We start from the raw sequence: 13,584 nt of genomic DNA on the forward strand, positions 1-13,584 counted from the left end.
CCTGGAGAGAGGAGAGGAAAAAGCTTTCAGGATGAGTACAATAGCTGAGAAGAAGATAAACATAAGACCTTTACTTATTAAGGAATTTGCTTTATTAGTGGCTAAATATGGTTTCTATGGGCTTTTCTAAATGTTAACACGCTTAATTTAGTCAGAAAGATAAAGCAAAGAAACTGCACTAATGCAGAGTGAAAGGATGCTCTGAGGGTGCAAACATTGAACCCAGAGGACAAGCAAGTTAAATAAACCCTTTCGGTTTTAGATGGTTATTCCTCTGATGATTTGGGGCAGGTACACAGTTTCTCATTTAGATACAATTTGTAACACACAATTGAAATAATCGTACCTTTAAATTTGGGGATCACTCTGTCTTTTCTCCTAAAAGGGTTCATGGGAGGGAACCTCTTTTTCAGCTGCCGCTGTTTGGAAACAAGCAACAAAAAAAAAACATTTTTAGTATTTGCTATTCCTTTAAAATAAAAAATGTGGGATTTTTTTCTCTTTCTTTTTTTTTTTACTCACATGTAAATTCTTAAAATCTTGAAAGGACCTGTAGACAATCACTTCAGTCTCATCTGACCATAACACAGATATCATAAACATCTGTGGAGAGAGAGAACAAAATAAAAGGATGAGAGACCAGAAGTTTCACACATACACAAATACAGCAATGATAATTTACAATTAAAATATCTATTAAAATATCTTCTCAAAACTCATGACATCTGAGGTCTTAACTCACTTTGAGTTTTGGTGTGTCCCTGTGGACGGCTCCTATAATGCGTGCACTGAATACAAAGCGTTGTTCACCGGCCATCGTGCTCTTGTTTGTGTCTCTCAGGATGAATAGCTGCTTAATTGACCTTCAGTCTCTGGCTGACCTGCTCCTGCTGCTCTGCCAGATCAGAGTCTGCTGTTTTTATAAAGTATATAGGCTTCATGTAACAGAGGCGTAGTCATATAATTAAAAAAAAACACCTGAGGGCCGGAAAAAGGATGCATGCATGCCAAAACTGTCACTGGTAAGACAGGTGTAACTGGATCTTCTGTCACACCCAACAGTATCACAGAGATCATGTAGAATTGAAAAAGGCATCTGTTATGTAGTGAATGCCACATTTCCTTTAAAAGAAGAAAATACCATCTCATTCATAAAATTCATTGCTGGATTCAGTTTTACAACAACAGGCAACACTCACACTTTAATCCACTGATGGCAATGCATGTGTTGTGTTTGTTAATAGTTGCATGAGATCAGTTGAAAATATGCAAACAAATTTCCATACGGCCCTCAGTATAGTTGGCATTTGTGGTATTATTTTGTGAAAAAATTGCCCAATGTATCTGTACATTATAAGGAGTAAACAGATTTATGTCACTGTATGAGCCTCTCCACACACACACACAAACACACACCCACAAACTTAAAGATAATATGCTGCATGTGAATGTAACATGCAATGAAGCAGGTGCAACAAGAAAGGAGACAAAGTACAGAGAGAGGCTAACAGGTGGCAATTAGCAGCTGGCATTGTGTTCTAATAACATGTAGAAAAAGTGTGACGCACATCCTGTAGACAAGTAAAACAACATGTAACTCAGCTGAAGAAATCGAACCACTGACATGATTGCATTAGCATAACTGCTGTGATCAAAGTTGCAGGGGGTTCATTTTTGTTGCAAATACATTATATTTCAATATTTATGCACATTTTCCAAGGCTGTCATTGTGTAACATCCACTATTACCGTTCAAAAGTTTGGAATCACCTAAATTGATGTATTTCTCATTTCCTTCAATGATTGCCACACTTTTAACAAAGATAAAGCTGTATAATTTATGACACTAAATAGATTTGGCACCCAAAAGTAGAAAAAAGGAAATTAGAAGTATAACTTCCATTTAATAAACGGCCTCACAGTGTTGCATTACAGGGCAGAACACTGTTTATTTCCCAAAAACGTTTGGATTTAGAGCCAGTGCAGTTGGCTCAGTGTTTAGATTAAATGGTTTTTAAACTGGGATTAGTCAGTTCATATATTCATCTGATTTTCCCTGATCAGATGCCTACAGCGCTAACCCTAGACCAACCTTCTATTTCTATTGAAAACTTTTTATACGTAAAGTGAAAACTGTAATGTAATAGTCTTTTACACTACTCTAGCACATTACATCCAGCACTTCTCATGGCAATTTGAAATGTGTACCTTACATTGTTTTGTTGCCGGATTCACTGGTAGCTCAAACAACTGAACCAAAAGGACATCACATTATGTAGTGCACAGTACACAAAATACAATGGTTGTGCGGTGAGAGACGTTTACAATCCAGATGAATGCACAATGGCAAGTTTTGTATGAAAGACTGGCTGTGTTACAAGTGTGATGAGTTTGGAGTTTTTTCCTAAGAGTTTTAAATTGTACCACATAGTTGCAATAATGGTGACAAAGCGATGAAGTTGCTAAAGCAACACTCTTGTTATGTCACAGTCAGGTCCATGATCCTGGAGTTCTTCCTCGTTCCTCCAGGTTTTTCCCCCCTCCTTTGTGCTTTCTGTCTGTCTGTGTGTGTGTGTGTGTGTATGTGTGGCACTCCTCTGCTCTCTCCTGGCTCCGCATTGTTGCTGTCCATCCACACCTTCCTGCTATCAGGTTCATTCCAGTCTTGTAGTGCTAGACCTTCCTCCACAGCGTTGCTGAGGATTTTTTTATTTAACTATGCAATGTGCAGCAAACAGTTCAGACCTCCCAGGTTCTAACAATGCCTGATTATAAACACCTCTCAGGCCATTACACCGCTTATACTATGGTCCATGTCCAAATCAAAAGAATTTAGGACAATTTATTTACATTTTCATGCATTTTGCCATCAAAATCCAAACCCTTTCCAAACTTTCAAGCCAAAACTGCAAATACATTGAAATTTAATTACTGTCCCAAAAGGTTGTTGTGAAAGGGCTGCATTGTTCATTCCTTCAGTAAACAGAACAATTCTACTACTTGGCAGCGGCAGGTATTTCTAGTCTGCTCAGCTCATTAACAATAGGCTACATAAATCACTATGACATCAAATGTTTGTCCTACATTATATTTACGGTGTAATTATCAGGAAAGGAACCAGTTTGAATCCCTTCTTGACAGTTCCTGGGAGGCTGTATTTTTATGTTTGTGTCGTGCGGTGCTTTTCTTTCACACAAACAGTCAGACTAACCAGTGCTGACAGGCGTGGATCAGGGGTTCCGTGCATTCTTAATGTTGTTCCATCATTGTGAATTACCATCAGAAACCTTTTCGGAGGGTATCGGGCAACACATCCTTGTGGCAAATAAAGAGGCAGTGAGTGAGACTTGGTAGAACTGAGATGATAGTTGCGTATATCTGCTGGGGGTGACTGCGTTGCGGATCCCAACCAGTCAGTCTGTTGATAGTCTATCGATTGATCACGCTTGTTTTTACCTTACTGCTTTCTTTGTGTCCGCATGATAAACTTTTGGATTTATGGGTAATATGGTTAACTGCGCCTCAGATCTCTCCAGAGTTCCTTTCCGAGGCTATTTTGCAGCGGCTCTGTGCGGCTCATAGTGCCGCCCAGAGCATATGTGAGTAGGTTTTACTCCGTTTTTCTTTGTTAGTAGTTTAGGTTTAGCTTTAGTCATTTAATAACTCTGTTGTTCTGTTTCATTGTAGATCGGCCTCTGCCTGACCGTCGCAAGCTCACCTTTGTTTGTTGTTGACCTCAGCTCAGCATTTCTCAGCATTTCTGCTTGTTTTGTTGATAAATTGTACTGATAACTTTGTTAATAAGCCCCTCCCATCCTTCCTTCTGTTATTTTTTACATCAACGGTTAATCTCTGATTTATAGGGTTATAACACATGTAAATAATCCAGAGAATGTTTTCATTTTTCGTTTATGAGTGAAGTTTGCCCTTTGACAGTTTTTTTCCAACTTTTATTCAGATTCTTTCCCTATGCTATAGCGTTGTGACTGTAGTGACAGCAACGTCAATTGGTTGGTGAGCAACTTTTGTTTGTGTGAGTGTGTGTGTGTTTGTGCGCGCATGTGTGTGCGTGTGTGCGCGTGCGTGTGTGTGTGCATGCAAGGGGCGGTCACTAATGTTATTAGACTCTGCACCCGGATCACTTTCAATGTTTTGTGCAATTTCCACTATAAATATTTTAAAAAACAATATCTGAGGGGAAGTAAAGCACATGTCCATGTGCCAGGGGTGGAAGATATTTCTACAGTAAGTATACAATTTCTTAATTATTTATAGGTATCGACTCACTAGTTGAATATAGGTAATCAAAGAACTGAAAATGGTCAATTATGTTTTTTTGGTCCAGGCTGAAATATCCCAATAACTACAGTATATTATAAGGACGTACAATACTAGAAAGACATTCATGTCCCCATAGATTAATCTTACTGACTTTGGTAACTCCCTGACTTTTTTTTAGCCCCCTGAAGTTACCTTTGTAGCTTAAAGTGAAACATTTGGAAAATGAGTTAATGGATTGCCTAAATTGTGGTGCAGGTATTCATTTACCCCACAGAGCACATGTGTTTCTACAGGAAGTATACAATTCCTTTTTTATGTACAGTATAGGTTACAAAGAGATGACCTGTAAGAGGTCTGCCACACTTGCCAATCATTACATAACTAATCTATGAATAGATTATTGAAATGTGTGAGACATGCTTCCTTGAAGGAATCAAATTCCTTTATGAACAGTAAAAAGGCTCTTTTTTGTACCTAACTATTTAGCTGTTATGTCAGTGCGGTGACTCGGTGTCTCTGAATTCAATTGTGCTGGAAAAAAGGTTTTATGTGGAAATGATCTATTCTAACATTTAACTTCAGATGGGTGTCAAAAAAGGCAATTTCAACCAAAATACAATTAAAACGTTTGAGCTTTTGTTCAGTGAATGTATGAAACAAAAAACCTTGTGAGATAACCGGCAAAACTAAGAACATTCCCATCAGCCTTAGCTGTTATTTTTGCTTAGCAAATGTTAGCATGCAGATCCCAGAACGGTTAAACATATTTGTTAAATATCATGATGGACAGGACGGGCTCCAGCTTGCCCAGTAAGAGCGTTCGCCCCACGTAGGCCGAGTCCTGCAGCTGCACGGGTTCAAATCTGACCTGTGGTCCTTTGCTGCGTGTCATCCCCCCACCTCTCTCACCCTTTCCTGTTGTTGGAGCTAAATCCTGCTCTGGTGTCAGGGGTCAGTAAATTAATAGTCAGAATCTCCGATTTGGATGTGTGAATCCTTTCTATTACGTAGAATATTCGAGATAAAAAATACAGAGATCAAGCTCCCACAGCTCTCACCCAACTTTGTCTGGCTCTTTGGCTCTTGCACCCCTGGTCTTCATCACTAAGGATGGGATCTCTAGGTCACAGTGGTGGGATATGTTTGTGCGCTTGATCATTACCTTTCAGTTGGAATGTGACTCAAAGATCCTGACCTTTTCAGGACCTGCAGAGCAAAGATAACACAGTTGGGCTGTAAAGAGGAACTGCAAACAGACACAAGATGCGTCCCTAACCATCAATTCTGCTTCTGACACATTTAGTAGAGCTGGGTTATGACACAATGTACCAGAACACCTTATCTTAGAGAAAAGGAGTATTGCAAAACTACTTAATGCATGAACAACAAACTTAATGCATGACCAACATGTCTTCATTTATGTTGAAATAATGCTTTTGCCTTTTAGCTTAAATGTGTAATGTACAATGCAAATCACACACATTGTTTAAACACATATAACATTTTGAATTCCAACACTGTGTATCCACTGTCAGTCTCATAAAGGGAGATGCCCCAAAAAGTAATCTTAATTTTTTTTTTCATCATAATGTAAGCATTGTCCTTTGGTTATGTTAGCATTTGGCTCAAAGCACGGTTGTGTAGCCTCAGGGAGCCTCAGAGTGCAGAGACCTACAAGGGAGTACAGAAGATGGTTTAGGCAGTTTCCTTTCTTCTTTTTCCTCCTTGCTTTTCCTTTGTCATTATTCTCCAACACACCCTTTATACCAATCTTTGCCAGTTGCTTTACAATGGCGCCTATCTGGCTGCCGCTGGGTTTATTATTTGTTTAGTACAGTCCAGAAACTCCCAAATCAAATGTGATATGCATGTGAACACCATGCATGGTTTGAGTACTTTATCGTTTTGAGTATTTATTTTATATTTTATATTACAAGACTATTGGTACTGTGCACCATGGAAAGTAGCTTCGAAAACAACCCCATGTATGTTCTGAAAGAATAAATAACATATTCTATACATTCTACTTATTTACTTACTTGGTCTGGTGTGACCAGTAGCTTCTGGTGGCTACTGTTAGCAAACTTGCAGAAAAAAAGTCAGTTTGCTTTATGACTCCTCTGTGCCTGTGCTACTTTTAAACTATGTGTCATAGCATTTACTGTAAACGACTTGTGGCAATAGTTGCCTCTATTCAGCATAAGTTACATGTCACTTTAACCCTCATGTTGTCCTCGGGTCAAATTGACCCGTTTTCCTGTAACAATGTTCTTTTCAACTACCCAAAATAACCTGATTAATTCCACACAACGCTCTTTGGCAAGTACTTTCATTGATTGATTTTGGGGTGTCTTATTACATTTTAAAGCATTTAAAAAGAAATTGAAGTGGTTTCCAAATAGCCTTGAGTAAAAGTTGACCTAGTCCAGTCTAAAGTCAATAAGCCAGTGTTACGTGGTCGAAAAAAGTGACAAACATTGAAAAAAAGCATCAAAAGTGTTAAAAAAGGGAGAAAAACATAAGGAAGAGTTAAAAACAGCAATATAAAGCATTAACAAATTGAAAGACAACACAAGGGTTACAGGGAAGTAATTAATTTTGGTCAAAATGAAAAGGAATCAATGTACAGAGCAGGTCCCAACCAGGCCAATAGCCTGGATTTATGTAAAGAAGGAAACTCTTCCTCTGTAAAAAAAAAATAACAAAACAATTTTTAAAAAAAGTAAGGAAAAGAACAGCGGACCGACTGAATATAGGTCTAAAAATATAAATGTACGAACTACTGCTCTTAACTTAAACCATTCAATGAGTCACTTGTAATTTTCAAAAACGAGCAGTTTTTCGTTAAGTTTAAAAAAAAATTGAAATCAAAAGACTTGAATCAGAGGCCTTCCGGTTCCCATACCAACTCTGTATTGACTGAGCTGCTGCCACCCCAATTAATTGTTGTAAATTACCATACTTTGACAAGAAGCTGCTGATCACTCTGTATAAAGTATGAACAATGTGTCTTCTCCATTTCTGCATCAGTAAACTGTGATTTATACTGTTTTATTTCTTCTATTTAATAAAGCCGTGAAAGTGCACTTATTCCAGCTATCTACACCTGGCTTGACATTAAGACAAGCTGCCCTTTTTCAGTTAAACTGGATTTCTTTATTTTTACTTTTGTGCTTTTCCTGTTAGGTTCACTCTATCTCGGGGGGGCAATTTCCATCTTTATCACAGAGCACATGTTGTCAATAAGTACAGAAAAGTAAATGTTTCAACAGGCAGTGTACAATTCCTTTATTATGTAAAGAATAGGTTATAAATAGCTGACTTGTAAGAGTTCTGCCACACGCTTTCAATTATTATATAACAAACCTATAAATAGATTATTGAAACCTGCAAGAAATGCTTCCTTTAAGGAATCACATTCCCTTTTGAACAGGAAAAAAGGCTCTTTGTTGTACCAAACTATTTAGCTGTAATGTTTGTTGCTGTAGATGACCCCAGCATAGCTCCATCCATTTAGTCATTTTCCAGGAAATGAACTTCATAACCTACAGGCTCCAGTGGTGCAATCGGCCAGCGCGCGGTACTTCTAAGGCAGTAACCTGTAGAGTAATGCTGAGGTTGTGAGTTCAAGCCTCACCTGGAGCAGTGTTGTTTCAGCAATGTGTGGTTTTATTTAAAGCTTGGTTAACACTGATCACAAGAAAACCTTGACGACAAACACTAGCAGAACCGCCTATCTTATAGAAAAGTTGTGCAGTTGGTGCTTTTGGGGGTTTAATTTAAGGATAAGTATGAAGAATATTTGGGAAATGCCATATGAACAAACCCAGTGAAAGTGGCACACAGGTTTTTGCATTTTAAGTGGAGAGGGACAGGGTCAGCCCCTTTTGTCTGGTAAATTTAGCTAGGGGGGTGGGGGACAGTGGTAACGCTAACGGAGGTGTAACTTTACTAATTGCCGCTGTTCTGACTTGGGTGCCTGGGTCTGTTTATGGCGGAGAAGAGAGGCAGACAGACAGGGGTGTGCTAAAATGCTAGCTGGCTAAATTACCATTAGATCAGTCGTCTATCTGTACAGTTAACGTTACTGATGAATTTGTGGGTTAGTGCAGAGTTGTGAAACATGGTCCAAACCACACCGAAAACAACTGCGAGTGTTGAACGATGTCGTAATTTAATGTTACCTACCAAGAATTAGCAAACGTTATAGACCAAGCATTAGCATTAGCTACTTGCTTGTCAACCAACACCTTCACAGTAGGCACCAAAGCCATTTTCTTCTTCGGTCCCCCTACAGGTTGGAAGCGGAATTGTCCATTACTGTTACCGTTACATTGCCATCATTCTCATGTCTCATTCCAATGAGTTAAAGAAACACTGAAACGATTTTGGAATCGATTTTTTTTTTTCAAAACTCTTTTTATAAGCATTTTTTTCAAAAACAACAATTTTCAGTGCAATCGTGATCTGTGTATAGGACAAAAGTAAGGTTAAAATATATTCACATGCATACATATATATATATATATATATATATATATATATATATACATATATACATACATACACACATACACCCACACACACACATACCCACACATACATACCCACACATACATACACATATACTGCAACTGGAAGGGCAGCCAGCTTGTCTACTGTATGATGGTATTAAAGGCCAAACTGTAGTCGACGTAGAGCATTCTTATGATGGATGTTCCAGGTGGCTGAGACCAGTGTGGAGGGCTGTGGAGATCATCAGTGGATGGATTCACTCTGGATTACTCAAGGGGTTGCTGTGGAGTTCATTGAGAGTGAGTGGCTGGCAGACTTAGTCAGAGAAGAGGAAGGAAGCGTTTAAGATTTGTTGTGATGTCTTCCCAGCAAGTTTGAATTAAAGTGCTCACATTGTGCTTTTTGGCCTTTTTCCTTTCATTTATAGTGCTTGATTTCAATCAAGACAGACATGTTTGCAGATACGCAAATGAGGTTTATTGTACAGCTCAATGAAATGTAGAAAGTCTTTGGCGATTAGACTCCATCGCTATACAAATATTTTGAAAATCCATATAAGGGTAGAGAACCATCACCCCCCCAGATGGAATCTAGACACCGGTGGTGGCGACAAAGGAGCCCGAAGACCAGAGAGAAGGAGGCTCCATACCAGTCAGCTGGAGTAGATGACTGGAGGGGAAAGGGGAGGATGAGGGTTGCACTCTTTGCCTGCAAACAGCACAGGAAGACACAGATTTGTAAAGTAGGGTTGTGACTCTGTGATTGGCCCTTGCAAGTTGCATGCAATTCTGATTAGTTAAGCAGGAAGGTGAACGCCTCCACCAACTGAATTGATTTAGGCGTGCACTGATTAAAAGAATTTACGCTGAGCGACACATCTTTTTTGTGCATGTACAAGGTTTACAAGGTAAAAAAGCCCAAAGTCCACCTCAAAGGGACTTAACATCTCCAACAGAAAACACTGTTCCAGTGCTCCAAACTGCTCTATTGTAGTCCAGTCTTTGCTTCCGTGACAAATGAGCGTCACTTTGTAACAGGTAATAATGCTCGCCTAGCTGCTACCAAGACACGCCCTCATACTCTGCTTCTGACTGGCTAGTAGTCCTTACCTAGCTACTGCACATGTGTAACTCTTAACAAAGACTGAACAGAAGAGCGATGCAATCTATAGCTAAAACAAAGAGCTCAACACACAGGGTAAAAAGAGGAGCTTCAGCAATGTCCAGTACAACAAAAATATGGTGTTTTTTGAAAAGGAAACCATGTAAACCTATTCTGGTACAACCTCTAAATACAATTATAAACCGGAAAATGAGCATAACATGAGCACTTTAAAGGTGTCCTGACACACATATTTCAATACTTTGTGTTAATGTCTGAAGTTCTACCATGGACTGTGGAACATTTTTTGTGTAAAGAAAATGGCTTGATTACCTTTTTTCAAGTCATTTTAGTGTGGTATAGAAAGCCTGCAGGAAGACTCGGCACCATTTGTGCCTGTTCTCATTAATATTCAATGAGCTAAGCTGCCTGACTCAGATTTTTTTACCAGCGATTCAATAAAAGCCTGGCTATCAGCATCCTTTACCCAGCTGGGGTAGCTCATGAATAGTAATGACGTCACCGTTTTCTTTTCAGTGGCTAGAGCTGACAGAGCAGGTAACATATGGACCTAAAATATTTAAAAAAAAGCAAAACGGTTTTGTGCGGCAGTGACACCTTTACAAGTATGTCCACGTTTGAATGTTATTGAATGAGTATTGACGCTGTCTGACACCCCACCAACTACTGAGTGAAAAGTGTGAGGTGGCCGCAAAGCGGAGGAGAAATTGGCTTAAAGTCATTGACCAAGGTAGGCCTCAAATCCGCTTTCCTAGTTTTTAAATGCACGAGCAAAACCAAGCTCTGTCACAATCTAAGAAGTATAGGCAGAAATGACATGCCTCTGTAGCTAGGCACAAGTGATCCTAAATTAACTAATGATTGTCATTCATCATTAATGTTATCAGCCAGGGCTGTAGAACTCGAGTCCGGACTTGGACTCGAGTCCAGACACGGCCACTGGTCAGGACACGGCCACTGGTCTTGCCAAATATGGCTTTTGCAGAGCTGCCAACTCTCACGCATTGGCAGTGAGACACATGCATTTGACTGGTTTCACACGCTCACACGCCACACCCCTAATTTGTCACGCTGAAGTGTCAACCCGGTTGGTCAAATTTCTGAGAGATGAGTTTGTCTATAGATGTACCTGTTGAGCCACTTATGATCGACTAGTTGTGCTTTCAGAGACTGTGAGGGGGTTCAAGAGCGCTCCCTGTCTGTGGAATTTGAAACTGTCGCAAACTGAGAACATTTTTTTCCCGATCCATCCCAGGTGCATTTCCCCGGCTTCAGGTACGTGCTCTAAGTATCACAGACTCGTCCGTCGCTTCGTGTCCACACTCTCTGTAACAATAGAGGTGAGCAGCGTGGCTCGTAGTGTAGCAACTTTAGTTCATGTTAGTGGACCCGCTCTGCTGGGGGCAGTGACGCGATGCATCCGTGCAGACCTCCAATGAAGAGCAGCGTACAGCCACCTCTAAACTTTATCAGAGACCAGAGAGAGACTAAATGGGCCTCTGTGTCTGTCAGACGGTCTGAATGAGATCCACCATGTCAGCGGAGCAATGACATGCACAGCAGACTATATAACCACTCCCCAAATCCCCGGACAACAGAGATGGGAGGAGTTATATTTTGAATGTGCACAAAGTTGTAAACATGAGCAGAAATCTGATGAAACACATCTGAGCTATACCATACTTTATACAACACTGCAACGTTGGGCCACTATTGTGCTTCTCTAAATGTAACTGTAAATAATTCATTCAATGTTTTATAAAACGAACAAAAACATAGTCTTTATTTTCCCAAAAAAGTAAATACAGTAAGTGGGGCACAGAGGATGATGGCCAATTACTGAACCTTGGCACAAAGGTTAAAGGATTCGAATTTATGCAAAACAATGGTTCTCATCCAGTGGTCTAAGCTGATCCCTCAACATTAATTTAACTTTGGGACCCTGGACCCTACACCAGGGACCCCTGGACCTGTTCACCACCGACCCAAATCTTCTCAGCTGTTGCTGACATATGCTACTGTCTCTTCATGTGGCTCATTATGTTTGGCACATTGTCCTGGTAAGTTCTTATATCATAAGAGGTTAAAAATGTAAATGCTGAATGCCCTAATACCTGTTGATACTACAACAATGCAAAAGCTCTTAACCCTACAGTTTTGCGCATATCATGTAAGACTTGATTTCTCCATTTTTTTTTTTTTTTTTGGACAAAACTCTCCAGAAAGTGCCATTTAATGGTTTATTTTTCAATTTTTTTTCCTGGGGGGGCATACCCCCAGACCCCCCTATGGAGAGCCCCATCTCCCACACATAACAAATCTCAAATAAACAATTAAAGATAATGATGCTGAAAAGGCCAAAGTAATTGCTTTGTGCAAAATATGGGTTGGCCTCACCAAATCTCACTCCAAGGTTTTGGGAAAGGTTGGCAGCTCTGCTCTTGGTCTCGACCGAGTCCAGGTGTCTTGATGTTGATGATAATATTGGAGGGAAAGTAAAACACAGTTCAGGTGAGGATATTGTTCTGCTTTTTACAAGTTTAGTAAGTTTAGCTAACGCTACGCCAATGTTTGCTAACATTAGCGCGCCAGCGTTAGCCTAGTTAGCTTATTGCCTTCGGAGTGTTCTATATCTGCGTCCACATTGTCAATATAAGACCTGTGGCGTTAGTGTTCCTTCTGAGCCATCATTTTATTACAGAAAAAAAGCTTTAATCTTACGACATGGGTGGGTTTTTGTTACGTTTTAAAAAAGCTAACTGGCTATAGTTAGCCCGTTTGTATGCTAGCGGACATTAGCTAACGTTGCCAAGCCAGCTGTCTGAGTGTGTGTGTGTGTGTGTGTGTGTGTGTGTGTGTGTGTGTGTGTGTGTGTGTTCCTTAAACAACATCTTCCTGATGGATTTATATTAAAATTCTGCAATTTGTTCCAAATTAAACGAACATATGTTAAATTACACTTACGCATACTTTTTTTCTTGACTTGGACTCGACTAGTCCTGGTCTCGGACTTGTCTTGGACTCGACAAAGTTGGTCTTGACCACAGCCCTATTATCAGCAACACTTGCTTTATTACAATGACAATAGCTAAAGCCGGTAAGGTGTAGGTCATTTTAGTGGTGTAGTATTTTTTTAATAGTTTTGTTTCTCCAATCTTTCTTTATTGTTTGCTGAATGAAAGAATGAAAAAAACACCATACTTGCAGAATGGGTACCATCTTATCCAAAGTGAGGCGGTCTATTTGTAAGAGAAATTAAATCAGATAGCTCTTTAACACCACCTGAATTTTAAACCTTCAAGTGAGAATGGATTCTTTCCAATTGAACGCCTGTACAAAAGCTTCCTTGAAACGTGATTCCTTGAAGGAAGCATGTCTTACATGTTACAATAATCTATTACTAAGATCTTCATGGACTACGTGATTGACTGCATGTGTGGCAGACATCTTACAGGTCTGCTCTTTAATACCTATTGTGTACAGAATTAAAGAATTGTGTTCTTTCTTTTTGAACATATTTTTTATCCTGTCCTTATGGACATCATGTGCTAGGCCTTCTCTCAGACATTGTCAATGTCATTAGAGGGAATTTACATAACAGTGATGGCAGTGATGTACATTCTTCAGCATCTTGTAGCATTTCCTCACGGTTCCTGGTCTGAGCCAT

At 39.7% G+C, this 13,584-nt stretch overlaps 2 protein-coding genes across 2 annotated transcripts in view; one reads left to right on the top strand and one right to left on the bottom strand.

Annotated features, from left to right (window-relative positions):
• The window catches only part of LOC117937132 (putative neutrophil cytosol factor 1C), a 2,853-nt gene extending 1,942 nt beyond the window's left edge, over positions 1–911 (bottom strand). The window contains exons 1-3 of the mRNA XM_034860847.1: positions 743–911; positions 523–603; positions 347–419 (exon numbers count right to left, since the gene is read on the bottom strand). Of these exons, the coding sequence (XP_034716738.1) occupies positions 347–419; positions 523–603; positions 743–817 (229 nt within the window). The 5' untranslated portion in view covers positions 818–911. The remainder of the gene's footprint in view (positions 1–346; positions 420–522; positions 604–742) is intronic.
• Positions 1–1,370, top strand: part of LOC117937245 (suppressor protein SRP40-like) — a 7,499-nt gene extending 6,129 nt beyond the window's left edge. Inside the window, exon 3 of the mRNA XM_034861059.1 lies at positions 1,359–1,370. The gene's annotated coding sequence lies outside the window, so the exon portion shown is untranslated. The remainder of the gene's footprint in view (positions 1–1,358) is intronic.
• Positions 1,371–13,584: the final 12,214 nt, after the last annotated feature.

Source organism: Etheostoma cragini, chromosome 21, assembly GCF_013103735.1.
Source record: "Etheostoma cragini isolate CJK2018 chromosome 21, CSU_Ecrag_1.0, whole genome shotgun sequence".
Taxonomy (NCBI): domain Eukaryota; kingdom Metazoa; phylum Chordata; class Actinopteri; order Perciformes; family Percidae; genus Etheostoma; species Etheostoma cragini.